This window comes from Tenrec ecaudatus, chromosome 7 (genome assembly GCF_050624435.1).
Source record: "Tenrec ecaudatus isolate mTenEca1 chromosome 7, mTenEca1.hap1, whole genome shotgun sequence".
NCBI lineage: Eukaryota > Metazoa > Chordata > Mammalia > Afrosoricida > Tenrecidae > Tenrec > Tenrec ecaudatus.
This window is the reverse complement of record NC_134536.1, coordinates 54,604,115-54,623,340: the sequence shown is the minus strand read 5'-3', so window position 1 is coordinate 54,623,340 and position 19,226 is coordinate 54,604,115. Positions and strand designations below refer to the sequence as shown.

General features: G+C 38.6%; 1 protein-coding gene across 1 annotated transcript in view; it reads left to right on the top strand.

Annotated features, from left to right (window-relative positions):
* Positions 1-335: 335 nt before the first annotated feature.
* RFX6 (regulatory factor X6) overlaps positions 336-19,226 on the top strand; it is a 63,421-nt gene continuing 44,530 nt past the window's right edge. The window contains exons 1-4 of the mRNA XM_075553960.1: positions 336-552; positions 822-978; positions 4,309-4,432; positions 5,985-6,046. Coding sequence (XP_075410075.1) covers positions 336-552; positions 822-978; positions 4,309-4,432; positions 5,985-6,046 — 560 coding nt within the window. The remainder of the gene's footprint in view (positions 553-821; positions 979-4,308; positions 4,433-5,984; positions 6,047-19,226) is intronic.

Sequence of the window (19,226 nt, the reverse complement as noted above, 5' to 3'; positions counted from 1 at the left end):
GGCGGAGGCAAGAGAAGAGTGGGGAACTCCATTGCTCCGCGGCGTGACGGGGGCCCAGGTAAGGAAAGGTAGTCCCTTCTGCCAGGGGGGCAGCCAGGTAGAGAGAAGGCGGTCCCGCCTTAGCCCACACCCGCCCGCGACGCTGGGAGCGGGAGTCGCCCCGGGTGTTCCAGCTCCCAGACGCCCCCGGCTGCCCAGCGCCCGTCCTCCTTCCCGCTCCCGGGGCCACCGGGTCCCCAGCCCCGCCCCGGCCGGCCCCGCCCCGCCCCGGCTCGGGCTGGGGCTCGGCCTCGGGGCAGCCGGCTCCGGCCCAGCGGTGTCTGGCGGCCAGGAGGATGGCCAAGGTGCCCGAGCTGCCAGCCTCCTTCCTGCAGGCTCAGCCGTCGCCCCAGGGCTCCCCCGCGGGCCCGGAGAGCTGCGCCCAACTCCGGGGCCAGGGCGCGCGCGCCCACCGCGCCCAGAGCGCATCCCGGGCGGCCGAGGCGCCGTCGGGGGGCCGGCGGGCCGGCGGGGCGCGGGGAGACCCTGGTCCGCCGGGCGCGGGGAATTCAGGTAAGCGCCGCGCGGGGCCCCGACCTGGGCGGCCAGTCCCAACGGGCCGCACGCCCGGGGGCGCCCGCGGAGGATGTTCGCCTCGATCGATCTTTGTTTCCCGGGAAAACGCCGGTCCACCTGCGGCGGTGACCTGCAGGTGACGCGGCGCATCTGCCGCCACACTCCTGGGCCACCGCGTCGGACGCCAAGGTCAGTTCGGACGCCGAGGTTGCTGAATGGATTTTATTGTGTGCTTTTCTTTGTCATCCTTTCCACGGACCCATCAGAAATGCGTGGAAGCAACGGGAGCTTCTCCTCGGGGGAGGAAGATGCGGACAGCCAGGAGGGCAGAAGCCAGGCGGCCGACCCGCACGTCTCCCCGAAGAAGAGCGTCGCGCAGATCATGAAGGACAAGAAGCGGCAGACGCAGCTGACCCTGCAGTGGTAAGTCCCGCGCCGAACTGCACAGGGTGGCACCTGTGGACGCTGCAAAGCCAGGGACTTTGCACAATTTGCTCCTCTCTCAAACCTTCTGGAAGTTTGAAAGAATACTGAGAATTATTCAGCCTTCCCCCGCCAGCCCCCTCTTGATGAATATTTGGTATAAGGACAGTTTCTACCAATTCGTCAAATGATATGAAACACAAATAAAAAAAAGATGACATTACTCATCATTAGCTAAAGCCACCATTTCTTTAAACCGAAGCAATGCTTTTGCCATAACTTTTTTGTTTTTGTTTTTTGCTTAACGTGGTCCTTGTATTTGTTATTTGGCAGCTCGTGTGTTTATAAAACATGTTTGTTTTTTTAAACTTTGGGGGAGGGTTGATTTTTACTTTAATACTGCCTTTATTATAAGAGGGCAAATTAAAAAGTGTGGTTGTAAAATGAATGAAGTAGAAGACTTTTTAAAAAATCAGATAAAGCATCACTGTTAACAAAATTAATGTTCAACTATTTTCCAGTACATGCCATATATGATTCATTATCATAAAATTTCACAAATTGGATTTTTGTGGCAAAGTCTGGAGAAAAGAATGTATGAAAACGCTTTCTCTGTAGAGAGAACATTGTTAAATATGGATCCAAATGCAATAAGGATTTTAAAATATAATATTAAGCTTCTACTGTATATGAAGAAAAAGAAGTATATTTATTTCCTCTTAAATTTCAAATGATAAACAAACAATGAAAAATATTGTTTGCTTACTGCTTATTTATAGCTTAGTTGTATCTGCTTATGTAGAAAATATATAACCTTAGCTCTAAACCTTAGAAAATATAGTAGAAAAATAATATCTAAAAAATAGTAAATTTTATTTTGATTATAATGTAGATAATAACATTTTAGGAATGTTATAATTCAATCTTTTTAGATATTTGAAAAATAAACCAAATAGCAATTTAAAGCTACAGTTTAACTGTTAAAGTTTATAGCATGCTTTCTAGTAACAATACATGAGAACAGTAAATAAATGGGACTATCTGGAATATTTAGGACACAACTCTTCAAAGGGAAATTGGGATAAAAGTGTTTTTATTTTAGATGTCATTGAGGGGTTAAAATGATCACTCTTCACTTCAGTTTTTTCAGTTCAAACTGAATGAGTTTTTATTTTATAAATGTGCATGTTAAGATGAAAGAGAGAACTCTATAACCCCAGGTACAGTTATATCTATGCATAGAATTGTTTGGCACTTTGCAGACAAAGACAATGCCTACAACATTGGATACTACAGTATCAAAATAGACAAGTGAAAAGTAAGGGGTCATGAGCATTGAAATATCATTTTTACATAGCCAAATGTTTCTTCATGATTTTTATACTTTTTGAAACTATGAATTTTTGTCATTTTGATATGAATTTTCTACATGGCCTGCTAAACTTGCATTTTATTTATTTAGTACTCACAAAGTGAATTATTGGTATTATGGGAATTTTCTTGCATTCCTTAAAGTAATAGGTGATCTTTGTGATGTTAAACATTTAAACTGAAAATCAGAATGAGAATCTGACTGGTTAATTTTCCCTGTCAACTATGTGTTTGATTTTGTGTATGCAAACTGAATTTTTATATTGAAACACTAGATAATTCAGGTTTACATTCTCTCTTTTATTTTTCCTAAATAAAAATAGATTTTTAATTTTTAACTATTCAGAGACCAACTTTAGCTTTTATCTCAGACACATTGGGACTATGTTAGAACAGAAATTCTTGTGAATTCTACCTTGTTTTTTATGACTATTGCATTTTCCCTGTATTTATTTCAATTACTTGATATAATTATTTCAATTTACTTGATATAAACTCTAAGTTACTCAGCCAAATTTAATTACTGAAAATTGTAAATATAATATAGACATTATAATTTCTAGATGGATTACTGTTCAGACACTGGCAATACTTCAATATATATTTATTGAATTTATATAAATAACACTTCATTGCAATGGCAGAGATACAATGGAATGGGATTATCCTTAAATGTTTAAAATTTCTATAATAATACTCAAACAGTTGAATTTATCTATGTATGATTCGGAGGTATCTATGAAAAGTTACATGTATGTTTCAAATGTACAGGATTTTAAATAATTATGATATTGATCACAATATCATGTGAAGGGATATAAATAGACCAGTATATTGCAGCATTACAAAACACGAAATCTAGGATAAGTCAATCTATATAAATCGTATCTGGATTAATGGTGTCCTGGGGCCATGGCATGGAAGTTTGGGGGAAATTGGGGAACTGAAAATGATAAAAACAAGAATGAGGAGAATTCTGTACAACTGATTATGGTGTTGATTGTACAGTTCTTCTTGATGTGGTTAAACTATTGAATTGTATGATGTGTGAATTATATGCCAATAAAGCTGAGAAAAATAAAAACAAACAACCAAAATGAGTTTCTCTTATGTACCCTGAAAATGAATACATCAGCACCTTCCTCAACGGCTTGGGGTGAGGCACTTGTTAGTGAATTAGAGTAAGACTTTGGAAGGCTTTGACAACCTGAAGCCTGGTAGACCTTTTGTGTTGGGGATGTTGAGTTCTTTAAAAACACCAGAATCTTTAATCTCATCATTCATAGTTTTGTATCACAAACCAAACTGTGGTGAAGAATGAGGATGTATACAAATGTGAGACCCAATATTTGGAATATACGCCAGACAGAAGTGGTTTTTAACTTCACTGATAGAAATTCATGGAGCCCTGGTGGTGTAGTGGTTATGCTTTGGACTGCTATCCTCATGGTTGGCAGTTCAAAACCACCAGCAACTCCATGGGACACAGACTGGGATTTCTCCCTCATCAACCGTTACAGTCTCGGAAACCCACAGGGGTTTGCTATGGGTCAGTATTCACTCCATGGTGAATTCAGGTGGTCTTGGGTAGTGCGAACACTTGAGAGCTTGACTACTAACAGACTTTGGCAGTTTGAACCCACTCACAGGCACCTTGAAAGCAAATCTTGCCAATCTCTTGAAGAAAGAAAACCAAAAACCTTGTGTTAGGAAGTTCCATGTAACAACACGTAAATAGGGATACACTCAGCAGCAACTTGGTTTTGTAAAAACTAATTGTGAATTCTTGCTTTCCTAACTTGCGTGATTTGGAGTCATATTGGGGGTAAAGGGTGTTCATTCATGAGCTCCTTTGTACAGTTTGTATTTAACATGTGAATAAATGGATATGAAAGGAGAAAAAGATGGAGCAATAGGAAAATGGTTACACTTTTTTTTTCCTTTTGCCTTTTTTTGTAGGCTTGAAGAAAATTATATTGTGTGTGAAGGAGTTTGCTTACCGCGGTGCATCCTTTATGCACACTATTTAGATTTCTGCAGGAAAGAGAAATTGGAGCCGGCCTGTGCTGCCACCTTTGGAAAGGTAAGTGACACAGAGTGCTGTGCTCGCCTACAGCCCACGGCAGACAGTGTAGGAACAAATCCATCTGCGTGCTGTTTTAGAGACTCTCAGAATATTGGTTCACAAGAATACATGAAGTCTCTTAAGAGCTGTGCTTACAACTGCTGCATGTTTTGAATATTAGAATCCTGGCTATTAGAAGCTTTCATATGATCTTAAAGCCAAGTTCATTGCGTAAGGAAACGAATTAATGGAAGTAACATGTATCTTGCTAATGCAATTGGTAATTATCTTTTTTTAGCCAGCCCAAGTATTTGAGTTTTTCAATACATTTTAAAAATCTACAATGTAAACCATTATTAAAATGTTCATGTCGCTCTGTATATCTTTATACTTCAAACTCCCACGATTTTATGATGAGCTTGATTACATTTCTCTTGTTTAAAAACATGCTTTTACAACCAACTTGCATGTTTAGGAGTGAAGTCTATAGAGCTAACAGTACTATAGGTGTACATATTGATCTCATTTGAGAATCAAAAAACAGAATCTTGGGGAAATCTTTTTCTTCTGAGATTCTTGGTCACACTCTTGTCATCTGAGAACCTAGGAAATTCGAGAAAAGGTGTAGAAGTTTAGGTCTCAAGGATTCCATTTCCTGGCACAGGAAATCCACATTAGAGTGCACAGAGGGACTCGTCTAGAGTGCTGTAGCCCAGATTTCACTTTAAAAGAAAACACTGAAAAGTCTTATTTGTGACATGGTCATGGCATCAGGTGATAAACTTCTCGCATGGACTGAGACTAAGATGTTGTGAGACCTTGTGAGAGGCCTGAACCTCTTTAAAATTCAGTTCACTCACTCTATAAAGTGGAGGTTGAAATTAAGGAGGTTGAGCTTCTAATGACCATGTTATCATTACCATTTTATGAGAACACTTTATGGCAGTAATTCTCAATTGTTTGGAGGGTCATGAGACACCTTGAGACTCTAATAAAAACTGTAGATAGACCAAGTCCCCAGGAAACTGACCCGTGCATTATGTGTGTTCCCTGGAATTCTTGGAAGCTCATGCAGGAATCTGAGAATCTGGGTTTAAAACTTCTTTTTTTACAAAGAAGACATTTTTCTTCTATAAGCAGATCTTACTTTTAGCAAATTTAGAGAGAGAACTATACCACCCCCCCAAAATGTTATAATACTATTGTGTCCATCCAGAAAGGCAGATGGTGGCCTGAGAAGCAATTTTGGGTAGAGTTACTAAAAAGAGACTCTAATCTTGTCAGCAAGTGTACACATGCTACCATAACTGCTTTGATAGTAAAATCAAGCAGTGCATGTATTGTAGCTATTTGACTTTTTAAAATGTGGTAAGAGCAACAAAATACTCCAACCCAAAAAGGACTTGCTTGCCTCTGCTCTTGATTTATTGTTTATCATTATGTATGAATTATTTGTCCAGACTAATGTTTACCCACAGTTTCATCTTCACTTTCCTGAAGAATTGATTATGAACAGACTGCAATAGAATGGCAGTGCTTCCAAAAACTAAAGTAATTGGTTTTCTTTTAGACAATTCGCCAGAAATTTCCACTCCTAACGACACGACGCCTTGGAACAAGAGGCCATTCAAAGTAAGACACATCAATAAACAGTCAAATCTGCCCTTACATAGGACTGTTGTTATAGTGTAATACTGTATTGTCAAATCTTGTAAAAAGTATTGTCATTATCAGGAAGTGACCAGTTGGATAACACCACATTGCGTTATCTTTTGGTTAAATTAGACTTTTGCTAACAATAAGAACTAAAATAACTTGGTTTTAGTGTAATGTTTAAATATAAAAATGTATGCATAAAATCCGAATTCCCTACTGTTTCTGCTGAAATAACCTAAATGAAACATTTTTATTATTGTAAATCTACTACTGAAGGTATCATAGCAAAATGCACATAGCTAATTCAGTGGCAGACTGTCCTCCACAACATTCCCAAAGAGGAGGGCCAAGCCATGGAGTTGAAGACCTATGAATTGAAAGGGGATTTCAGAGTCGTCCTCTAATTCCCTTTCCCAGATAATTTGCAAAAACCGCCTTCTTTTTCCTTTAAGAACATGACCTTGTGTCTGTCGTAATGTTAATGTAATAAAAGCATAATATTAACTATCATATATTTTCTTTCGAGGTATCCTTAGCATTTCTTTTATGTCGATCTCTGAAGAATGCCCACTTTGCAAGTTCTTGCTCATCAATCATTTTTCTGTCCGCTGCCTCTTCAGTTTCTCCTTTCCCTCGGCTCACCAGCAAACTCTCATATATTGGAGGGGGAAATGTCAAACTCATTATGCCCTCCACATTGTTCTATTATTTTTTCTAATTGCTGTTTCTTGAAAGAGTAGCCATTTCCAAATCTCACTATTGATCATACCCCTCTCTCCAGGTCATACTCGGATTAAAGGATGCTTAGTAGCCATAGGCAGCCGTGATGGTTTAGTGGTTTATGCATTGGCCTGTTAACCGCAAAGTCAACAGTTTGAACCCTCCAGTCACCCCAAGGAGGAAAAACGAGGCTTTAGGCTCCTGTAAGTCCAAAATGATTCCATGACAGCGAGTTGATATGTTTTTAGATTTTGGTAGTCACATTAAAAGAGCAAAGTGAAATTAAGTTTAACAGTAATTTTTATTTAACCCAGCATATCGAAGATATTTTGTTACCTTTTACATCCTTTTTCATAACAAGATTTTGAAATCCAATGTGCGGTTTACATTTGCAGCACATCTCAAGCAGATGAACCTTATTTCAAGTATCCCGTCCCTGCGTGTGGCTCGTGGCTCAGCCCCGAGGAAATCGCAGCTCCAGATGCTTGACAAAAAAATACCAGTTGGTCCTACTTTTAAATTTCTCTTGAATCTATTTCTCCACATGTCCATATTCAGAACTTGGCCTCACTTTTCATTTCGTTCTACATAAGTTTTTCAAGTGGACCATCTCAAGTTCAGGTTCATTCTCACCTCTCCTGCTTAGTAACTTTCATTGACTTGTAAACTTTACTAATTAAAAACAAACTTTTCTCCCCTTGATAGTCACAGTCCCCTCTGATTGAGTCCCAATCTGTTTCCAATCTTATCACTGACTCCTTCTCCCACGTCACTATGTTGCACACACTCTCACAGAACGATTGCACTGCTTCCCTGTGTTTTACTCCGACCGTCCTTCTTTTGCTCTTGCTGTCTCTTTCCTGTGCAATCCCAGTCATTTTAAAAGAGTGTCGCATGGACTCCTTCTTTTTCTAAGTCTCTTTTAGTCCTTTGATTTCTTTCTATGTACCCTCACAGCCTTTGTTGGAACTTATCTTAATGTGAAATTAATTTATCTCCTCCCTCCTGTGGACATAGCTTTCTGAGGATGGAGACTTTGGCTCCTTCACATTCACAGCCCCCCCTCGTCTTAACAGCTCAGTTCCTCATCCTTGGTTCAGTCTTACCTTCTCCTTCCTGCTGAGAAAAACCAAACATATGAGATTATCTATCAGTACTTACTTCGTTGATTTTAATGCCAACAGAATTGTGGCTAAGAACCAAGAATTAAAACTTGAAATTGAAAAAGACAAAATTGGTTCTTACTTTCTAACCAAATCAGCTTTGTTTCAAAATGGGCCCATCTTAACTGACTGATTCCTACTGAACTGTGTAGGTGGAGAGAGATCAGATAGGGGTTGAAATAAACTGATAAGGGCAAAAGAGGCAAAGCAATGGAGGGAAATCCTCTTCATTGAATCAACAAGAGGGCGATAGGCAGGCTGCAGGGAAAGTCTTTTAATCCTGGAAGGAGCCTTTGGGATTACAGATGAATCATTAACCCTCTCCATTGTTAGACACTGAGGATCTAGTGTTTAGGTTTGTGTAACAACATGGGGTGACTTCAGACAAGTTGTTTGATATCTAAAAGCCACAGATATGCCCAAGAGCAATCCTCAAAAATTTGGAATTTTTGTGCTTTAATGATATTACATTTTCTTTTTATGACTAACTTAACAGTTACATTTTTTTATATTTTGATAGTATGGGGAAAAGATGTTTTCCATATGTTAACTAAATACATGAAAGGCATAGTATGATGTAGCATTTGTGCATCTTATAAAAGTTAATGATTTGATGTAAGTATTCTTAGCAAGGTAGCTCTCCTGTTTTTATTTGGAAGATGGTATAGCAAAAGGTAGCTTTGCCTTCTGCATGAGAGCTTAGGGTTTAAAGTTGAACAAATATAAAGGTCGACTCCTATACTTAATAGTCGATGATACTTCTCATAACTTCTCATTCAGTGAAATTAGTATTAATAATCAAATAGGGTTACTATAAGAATTAACTAAAATATATAATGAACAGAGATGAATATCTTTTCAACTTTGCAGTCTTAATATTATGAAATTATAACCACTCGACACACTAATAAGTAAGGAATGCAATTCAAAGCTTTTTTAATTGAATAATGTAAACACACTGTGATAATCTCTGATTCTTTCCAATAGCCATATAAAATAAGGTGAAGTATAACTTGCAAGGGAGGAAAGGTTATTGACTTGGTTAAGGCCACACAGACACTACGCTATGCCACCGGTGGCATTTAAATAAAGCTCCATATATCTCCAAATTGTGTGCTCTAACGCTTCTTAGAAATAAAACAGGAAAAGCTCACTGCGGTCAAGTCCATTCTGATTCATAGAAACCCTTTGGAGGGTTTGGAGTAGAATTGCCCTTGTGGGTTTCGAGGTTGTAAATCTTTATGGGAGCAGAAAGCCTCATCTTTCTCCCTCTAGAGCAGTGGTTCTCAACCCCCCTAATGCCGCGGCCCTGTGATACAGTTCCTCATGTTGTGGTGACCCCAACCATAAAGTTATTTTCGTTGTTACTTCATAACGGTAATTTTGCAACTGTGATGAGTCAGGCGACCCCTGTGAAAGGGTCATTGGGTCATGTCCCACAGGTTGAGAACCACTGCCTTAGAGTGGCAGGTGGGTTCAACTCTGACCTTGCGGTTAGCTGCCCACCGTGTGAGCCATTCCGCTGCTAAGCTTCCATTCTAAAGCCTTAGTAAAGCTTATTCGTTCGTATCTCAGTCCTACCAATAAAATGTTTTACTTATAAGCAACAGATTCCAAAGTTTAAAAAAAATGTGTATATCAGATTTTTCAAAAAGCTGGTGAATTTGACAACCCTCAGTAATGAGGTCCTTTAAATTACTCTGTATTTATTTGAGGATATTTCCATTTTACATAAAAGTAATTTTGCAGCACAAACACAATTTTGCTTTTTGTCCTTTAAATTTTTGTCCTATGTATTTCTTTGTGTTGGCATTCATCTTTATGACTATGATTTATAATGGTTGTTTAATATTTTCTATATATTTTATGAAAAAACATTTGTGTATGTAGACATAAGCATAAGGAGAGGAAACAAAAAAATAAATGAAAAGGCAAGTTTATTTTAGAGAATAAAGATACCGCAATTTCTCCCAATTTTGCTAGTGATTTTACAAAACTTATTTTATTGCCATTGGAGTGTTTTGCTAAATATTCATTGATTTATTAAAAATAAACAGATTCATATTAATTTATTTTAACTATTCTGTGCGGTGTGGTAAGGAGCCTGGTGGAGCTGTCGGGGAGGTGCTGGACTGGAGGATGAATGGTTAGTGGTTCAAGCCTCCCTGACGCTCCTTAGGAGAAAATTGAGGTTGCCTGTTCTCACAGAGATTTGCAAACTTGGAAACCCCGTAGAGAGCTACTATAACTCATAACTTGCTAAATGGCAGTGGGTTTTGTCATATTAAGGTACATTAATATTGTACAGCTGCTCCAATGATGGTTAAAAATAAATGATCAATTTTTCCAAATTCTCATAGAACAAGGAATACCCAATTAATCTAGTTGGAGCTCTCAGATAGAAATTACTTTAGGATCATGATAGACTTAAAATTTCCTTTGCATTCCGGTTATAAGATTGTATCACTTATACAAAGAGTTTGTTACCACAAAAGAAAAGAAAACGTATCGCCATCTAGTTAATTCCAACTCATCTGTACCCTGTCAGGTAGACTGGAACCCCTCCACAGGGTTTCCCAGGCTGTACGTCTTTACAAAAGTAAACAGACACATCTTTCTTTAGGTGAGTTCAAGCCCCTGGCCTTTCCATTTTACAGCTTGTCACTCTAGCCACTGTGCCACCAGGGATGCTTTAAAAGATGGTTAGTTGGATCTATGGCTCTACAGATTACAAAGTGATTGTTCCTGCTATCAAACACTGTTCTCTAAGCCCCTCGCTATCTTGGCATTACCAAGATTGGTTCCCACAGCTGCCACCTTCTTTTTCACTCACTTAAGTTGGGAGTCAAATCTTTTAATAAATAAAAGAGCCTAATATGTAGCTATACAAGTGAAGAGATACAAGATTGAAAATAAACAGATGTATTAAAAGCACAAAAGTCAAAATAGAATCACTACGTAAGACCAGCTGTCATTTCCTGTACACACTATAAACAAAAGAGGAATAATTTTTTTTCCAGTGGCATAGCCCGCGTTCCATATTGGAAGCCACTGCTGCTGATGGTTACAGACAAAATTCTCAAACGGTTACAATGGATCAGGAGGCTTTACTCTAGAGAGCCTAACCTAAAACTTGCTTGGGGACATTCAACTTGTGGGTGGCATTGGCAGCTCAGCTCCTCATCTCTTCTTTCCATCTGACCTTTTCTTCTTGCCGAGGAAGTCCAAACTCTGAGACAGACTCTAAATCTTCTTAGCAGCAAGCTAAAAACCGACTTTGCTTTCGATCACCAATGACAAAAGCACACACTTTCATTCTTTTCTGCCTAATATTTATTTGGGTTTTGAGTGAAAATAGAAAATTAAGCAAATAATGTAATGTATCTAATGAACGCTTCTCTTGCATATTTTAGGGTTAGTAACGGTATTGCACGCACTTCTAACCTACAAACAGCGCTAGGCTCCAAAGGCCAAGGCAGTGTGCAAATACCAGCATCACGAGAAAGTGGGGAATGATACATCAGACACACGATTGAGGATGACAAATTATTACATAAGTGTTGAATCATATCATTACATAAGTGCTTAATCACTGAGCATCATGGCCCCGATTCAGTGATGTACTCGGCATTCATCTTCCGCACCCTTTAGTGTCTGTTACTATCAGGCATAGGTTGTCAGCATGAAAAGAAATCGAATAGTATTTGTTAAAAATATTGTCATAATGCAAAATATCAGATATTGAAAGAGTTAATAAGTGAGGAGTAGGTATAGGTCAAGAATAATCAGTCCATTCATATTTATATTGGTGTACCAAGTAATGCTAAAGATGATCTAAAATGCAGAGAACTGTAAGGTGGAGATGCTGCTATTACAAACTGTTTACTGTTTTGCCATTGACAAGCATTTCACTGAGTCTGTGGGAGCTGATGAAACCTTAAGAGTACACTGGTTGGAAAAAAGGACCCGCTCCGAATAGCTCCATAGAGTCAGGGAGCACCTGGTGTAGAACATCGAAGAGACTTTATGTACATCATAGACTATTTAGTTTGAAGTTACATTTTAATTTCTTGTAGACTTTGATCAGTTAAATCTTGGTTTTTAGACATGATGGACAAAGGCGATTATCTTATTTATTAGTAGTGATTTAGTAGGTTAATAAAACTGATACGGCAGCTGCTCTTATCATCGCAAGTTATTGCAAGTCCCTGAACAGCTAATCCCATCATTTCCTTATCAGTTATCATTTGTGCAGTGTAAACAGACATCAGGGCTACTAGCGCAGGGGAACATATGTTTCAGGAATTCTGTACAATGACTGAAATGAAAAAGAAAAAATAAAGGTGTAGGTAGAAATTGATCAGCAAATGAAGAAAAGTATTAGACACAATGTAAATATTTTAGTTGTAGAAAGAGCAATAGTAATTTCATTTGTCCTATTAAAAGTTCTATATTTTATACCATGTTCACTCTAACATGTTGACCCACATTAATTATTCTGCTTTATTGAAAAATTATCAAGCAGATCTGTCACAAGGACAGTTGATGCTAGCGAATGAGCACACTTTTGTTAGACTCCTTCTCAAGGCAAATATTTTCTTGGAGAAATCAGCTACTCACTAGCAGGGTTTTAAGTGTTTTCTGTACATTTTACTCCATAAAAGTGGGTGAATAATGAAAGTGGAATAGAGAACTGTGAAGTGTTTGCAGGGCTTTGTTCATGTCAACCTACAGGGTAGAAATTAGGTAGCGAAACTACTAGTCATTCCACAGTGTTCTGAAATAGCATATAATTTGGGAAAAATATTCCCTAGCAAGACTGATTGTAGGGAGATGTATTAACAAGGAAATGCTGTAAAATGTTGCAAGTGAGATATGAAATCACTCTCCCCTCTTTTATGAAGTCTCTCTTCAGCTGTTGGGAAGACAGCTCATTTGTTATCTCTTCTTTGTTCTCAAAAGCAAACTCTTCATTCAGGTGATAACATGAACCTACTTAGAACAACAGAAAGATTAAGGGGGAAGATGATTTCTTTGCTTTCAGAAGAAATTGGATAGGAAATATGCTTTCTAGAATGGTCACTACAAAGGTTCGAATTCACTTTGTACCCTTTGTAGACACTGTCTATATGCAAATAAAAGTTTGTTCCACTCAAATCTTTTGCTTGCAACTTGGAAAAATGCCGAGTTCCACATTGTAGTTGTTGAACACGTTTGGCTTTCAGAGGACTTATATTTTATCAAGTTTGAATTCCTAGCAGAACACATTGGAGCTTCCAATAAATGTTTGAGGGTTTTTTTTAACATCAATTTTAAGAGGGAGGGAGAGAAGATGAAAACACAAAAGCCCCTTTCTCCAAACCTTATCATTCAGTATGGAAGGCAAGTTAGCAGACACATTCCAGTGATACAGGGATGAAGGTACAGAGAGAGATGAGCAAGACAAGAGTTAAGGGACAGAGAGATTCATTTTCCTGGAGAGCAGGTAAAGCTCCGTGTTTTAAAGCTGTGCTTGGGAGGGTGGACAAGAAATTAGGACTTGATTTCTTTTATCTGATATGTAAACCCACACTTAATTCACAATAAAAAGCTTTTTTTTCTCTCTTTTTCTTAAAGTTGCTTGTGATTTCTTTTTTTTTCATTTTATTTATTTATTTATTTTAACAATTTATTGGGGCTGATACAATTCTTTTCACAGTTCATATATATACATACATCATTTGTATAAAGCACATCTGTACAGTCTTTGCCCTAATCATTTTTTTCTCTTTTCTTCTTTTACATTTTATTAGGGACTCATACAACTCTTACCTCAATCCATAAATATACATACATCAATTGTATAAAGCACATCCATACATTCCCTGCCCCAATCATTCTCAAGGCATTTGCTCTCCACTTAAGCCCCTTGCATCAGGTCCTCTTTTTTTTGGGGGGGTGGGTGGGGGGGTAGGAGGGGGTAAGGAAGTGGTGTTAACAAACCCAGGGACAAGGAAAAAAAAAAGAGGACCTGATGCAAAAGCTTTTTCAAAAAGAAATTGGAACTTGAACAAACAAGGAAATTCTAGATGGAGAGCTCAAGATAATAAAGCACCCAGGTAAGAAAGCACAAGTTATTGTGTGTGATCCTAATAGTAATTGTTATAATGATACAGTATTAGTTGTCAGATTAGTAGATTAGTAGGTTTATTTTCATCATGCTCAGCAAGTGATACTTTAGTCTTTCCCAAATTTAAACTTGTGCTGTCATGTTAAAGTGTATGAAAACTATAGGCATGGCCGTATTTAAGTGTTCTTCAGAGTACATTGTTATTTCAAACCTCGTTTCATATTATTTATGCATTTACTCATGTTTATAGATTTTTATATTGTAGACCAGGCATGTTCTAGAAGCATTTTCTGTTTATATACATATGGAACACCAAATAAGAAACATTCAGATCAGTGGTGTTGTAGGCTTCATGATTCTGGTCCATTGTCATGCTTGCTATGATTCACACTGAAATAAAAGAAGGGGTGTTATGGATGTGAGTGGAAACATTTTAACTATATTTGAGGGTTTCAAGTGTAAAAAATTTAGATGTGAAATTATACATATGAGATGCTTTCAAAAGTTCATGAAAAATATATTTAATGATAATGGAGTTTTCCCATATACTTTTCAAATCCCTTTATCTCTCTCTCTCTCTCTCTCTCTCTCTCTCTCTCTCTATATATATATATATATATATACACATATATACATATATATACATATATATATGTAAAAATATTGGTACAGATTTCAGTTTAAAAACCCACGGGTTTATTCCAAACCAAATATGTTTTCAAATGTCTCTGTGATCTGTGGATGGCTGAGACAACTTCTCTGTCACACACTTGTCTTAGGCTGCCTTCAAAAGACGGGACACTTAGAACACAACAAAACAAAAACACAAAGGCTACTGCTTCAAAGGACGATCTTTTCATAAGTCTTTTAAAGAAGATAATCATAGTGCCTGAAGGTGGGGTTTAGGTTCATCAATGCAATCGCACCATTGAAGGTAGTGAGGGAATCTGCTGGCCGGTTAAACTCAAGGGCAAAGGACCAGCCAAAAAATTATGACTATTTCTTCGGCGTCAAAAGGGTAATCTTGGCAGATTTTTTGGGACAGCCGTTTCTAGAGAGATAAGGGAGAGTTACAGGACTTCATTGTGAAACCCCCCCCCCCCTACTTTCCCCCTTAACACTCCTTCTTGTTTTGAGAACATTTCAAAGAAACAACTTGAATCCTTCAAGGATGCCCAAACTGCCATTTTGACATTGTGTAAATCTAAGCAGGCAGAAATCTTTGGAGATGAGTTAGGGAGATGGAAGCACTTCCCTCAGAAGTGGATCGGTAAAAGATATGTTTAGAAACAATAGCTTCATATTTTACTATTTTTGTTCAATAAAAGTTTTATGATGTAACAATATTTTCTTTTTGTACCAATATTTTTCACTTATCCATATATACGTATTAATTTACATATATTCTGTATCTTGAGTATGGAGACAACATAGCCTGTTGAAATAAAGAGGGTACTGTAGACTAGCAGATCAGGGTTTGAATTTGACCTCTTGCCATTGGCTGAGTGGTCTAAGCAAATCATATAACCTCCTTGAGCCTCTGCTTTGAAATGGAGGTAAAATTTAACTTGTTTGCTCCTGTCGAAATTTGAAACAATGTGACAATAAAGTTTTAACATGTAATACATGTTCAATAAATAACTATTTCTATTATTACCTGCTTTCATTATACCGAAAACCAAAGAAACCACTGTTCCAGATTCAGTTCCCAGTTTTTCCTTTCTAACACTGTCAACTCCTTTAAGCTAATGAACCTCTCCTACCTCTTTTTCAATCTTCAAAACTTATTGGATTAAGAATTGAATATATATTTTTGGAAAATAACAGAAGGTAGACTTTCACTAGTTCCCTATAGGCTGGCATTAGATTTTAAGATTAAATTGATGTACATCTCAATAACATAGACATATCTATATTAAGAGACATCAATAATGGGAAGGGAACATTGTATTTCTAATGTGTAGACATGGTTACCTTGCTAGGGTGTCAGTGTTTCTAGGCTGACAGTATTAATTAAGTTTTTACCTGTGAATACAATACACACATTACTGCACGTAGCTACTCATCTAAGACTTTGACAGAAAATGTAGGTAGAGGCATTAAAGCATGTTTGTTTAAAAATATTCTGCCCTAATGATTTTGATGGGGAATGCCAAAGAGCAGCCAAATAGTTACTAGGGAATAAATGATTTGAGCAAGAAAAATGATCTTAAAGCCATAAGCAATATAGAGAAAAAATGTCACCAATCCATATCAGCCAGTATTTACTGGTCACTAAAGAGTCACGGGTAGCCCTGGCGGCAATAGTGGTGAGAGGGCCTGGTGCTCATCCAAAGAGCTTCCCGTCTCAGAAACTCAAAGGGGCAGCTCGACCCTGTCCTAAAGGGTCACTATAAGTTGGCATTGACTCAATGGCGGTGAGTTCTGGTGGCTTGGAGGGTTACGCATTGGGCTGCTAACAGAAAGGTCGGCTGTTCCAAACCACCAACTCCAAACGACCACTTGTTCCACACGAGAAAGTTGAGTCTTTCTACCCCTGTAAAGATTGACATTCCTGGAAATTCAGAGTTTTCTACTTTGCCTATAGGGTCGCGATGAGTTGGAATTGACTCAGTGGAGGTAAAAGGATGTTACATTTGAAAGCACCAGTTGCTTTTAAAACTAGAAGTAAATGCATGGCAGTGGTGGATGCTCAGTTAATGTCATCACGGTTTCGTTATTGGTCTGTGTTCTGCCTCAGCTGAGACCATGAACGAGGGTAGAATTCTGAAGAATAAATATTCTTGAATTGATTTTTTATGTCTGTTTTGTTAGTCATTGCATTGATTTCTATTAGAGCGTTTGAGACACAGACTGCACCCTACTTAATATTTATTGAATTCATAGTTCTGTTTTAGGGCTCTTTTTGGAATGTTTTCTCCGTTTTGTCTCCATTGCCTACCAAGGCAGTGTAGCTTCTTCCCAGCCTGGAGGGCAAGCCACATCAGCACAGCATAGTTTTGATTGTATATTGAATTAAGGATTAACATAAGAAATAAGAAAATAACAGTACATGAGAAATGACTTTTAAGGAAATGTAGAACATACATAATTTAATTCTAAAATGCAGTCTTGTAAATTCTAAAGCCAACTTTAAAAAAAGAACTGAAATTACAATATATTTTGATTGTATTAGTAATCTTCTCTCAAATATAATTTTTTAAAGTTTCTGCTAATTTAAATGAATTCACTTGGTGTCTTATTTCTAAAAACAAATACCCTCCCCCACACTCAAGAAAAGAAAACTTACTGCCATTGAGTTGATTCCACTCCTAGAAGTTCTATAGGCCACAGTGTAACTGCTCCTCTGGATTCCTGAGACCTTAAACTTTGCAGGTGTACGTAGCGTCTTCGTCTTTCTCCTGCAGGGTAGCTGGTACATTCATGGGGCTGATCTTGTGACTAGCACATCACTGTATCACCAGAGGTCCTGAATCTGTAAAGGAAATATTAATTCCAGTCCCAAGGGTCATTAACTATTCTAATATGCTTGGCCCCAAAGCACCTAAATCTGCTAATTTGTTCATGGTTCTAAGATATTTTTCTTATCTATTTCTATGTTTTTAATCATTTTATTGGGGACTCATACAACTCTTATCAAAATCCATATATACATCAATTGTATGAAGCACATTTGTTCATTCGTTACCCTCATCATTCTCAAAACATTTGCTCTCCGTGTAAGCCCCTGGCATCAGCTCCTCATTTTTCCTCTCCCTCTCTGATTCACCCTTCCTCGTGAACCATTGATAATTTATAAATTATTATTTTGTTATATCTTGCCCTGTCCACCGTCTCCCTTCACCCACTTTTCTGTTGTCCGTCCCCCAGAGAGGAGGTTATATGTAGATCCTTATAATTGTTTCCCCCTGTCTACACCATCCTCCTTCCACCCTCCCGGTATCGCCACCCTCACCACTGGTCCTGAAGGGATCATCCAGCCTGGATTCCTTCTAGTCTATTACTGTAGCTATTTTGGGTCAAATCTTTATGGCTTAAATGAGTTTTCATCTTTTATTGTCTTAATCCATAGCTATTGTAGGATTTCCCCCACCCCCATAATATTAACCTGAAATTGTTTATGAGGCCTCTCTGTTCAGCTTAACACAAGCTTTCATCATTCTTCCAAAATTGAGAATTAAGCAATGTATTCCCAGCATGCCACAATCCTATCTTCATATACAATGGTTAGCCCCCATTACTGTTTCTGAACTATAATACTTTTTCCTGAAGACACTTTTTGTTAGGATGCACACTTGCGCACACCTAAGCCCCCCTCTCACCTCCCCCGCCCCCACCCCACCGACACACACACACATGCATTTAAAAACTCTGTACTTCTCCATCTTGAAAGTATCAGGGCCATTAGAGGCCATTCGCTGGAGGAGTATTGCACTTAGAACCTGGCCGAAGAGAACCAGCCACTGGGTCATATACTACACAGGTTCTACCTTCACCCTCTTGCAGCTGCCCTCCCTGAGATAAGGCATTCCTAGCCAGAGTGAATATGCCCTTCCAAGGTCCACCCACATCTTCCTTTTAGACTATTCCCAAGTTCCACTGCTCTAATGCCTGGAATTCCCTGTCCACACAGCCCCAGGCCAGCCCGCATAGCCCCATGATGCTAAGAAATGTAAATTTTAAAGTTAGATTTGACTCCCTTGGAAACTCACAGTAACCCTGACTGCACTCATTTCTGGATTTCGCATGAATGCAAAGCACAGGTGAACTCGTGGAGGTGGTGGCTCCCTTGGGACAGTGGGGGTGGACCACTGAGAGGAGGTGTGAGTAGGCTTTGACCGCCTCACTAAACACCTACAATTTGACTAGCTTTTCTACAACATTTGCAGTGTTTGTATTTGGGTGTGCAATATGCCAGGTGTCTGCCATTTAGGAGAATAAGCCACAAATTGAAAACAGAAAAGAAATTGTACTTATCTGGTGGCTCCTGATCCAGTGACACATTGATATACAATTATGTGTAACATTGCTATTTTCCACGTGTCCTATTTTGTCCCTTTGTGACACATGGCTTGTTTTTTTCGCCAATGGAATAAAAAGATTAAAGTGAACCTTCTTCACTAAAGTGTGAAGTGGAAATGACAGTACGTGGGATTCTCATACC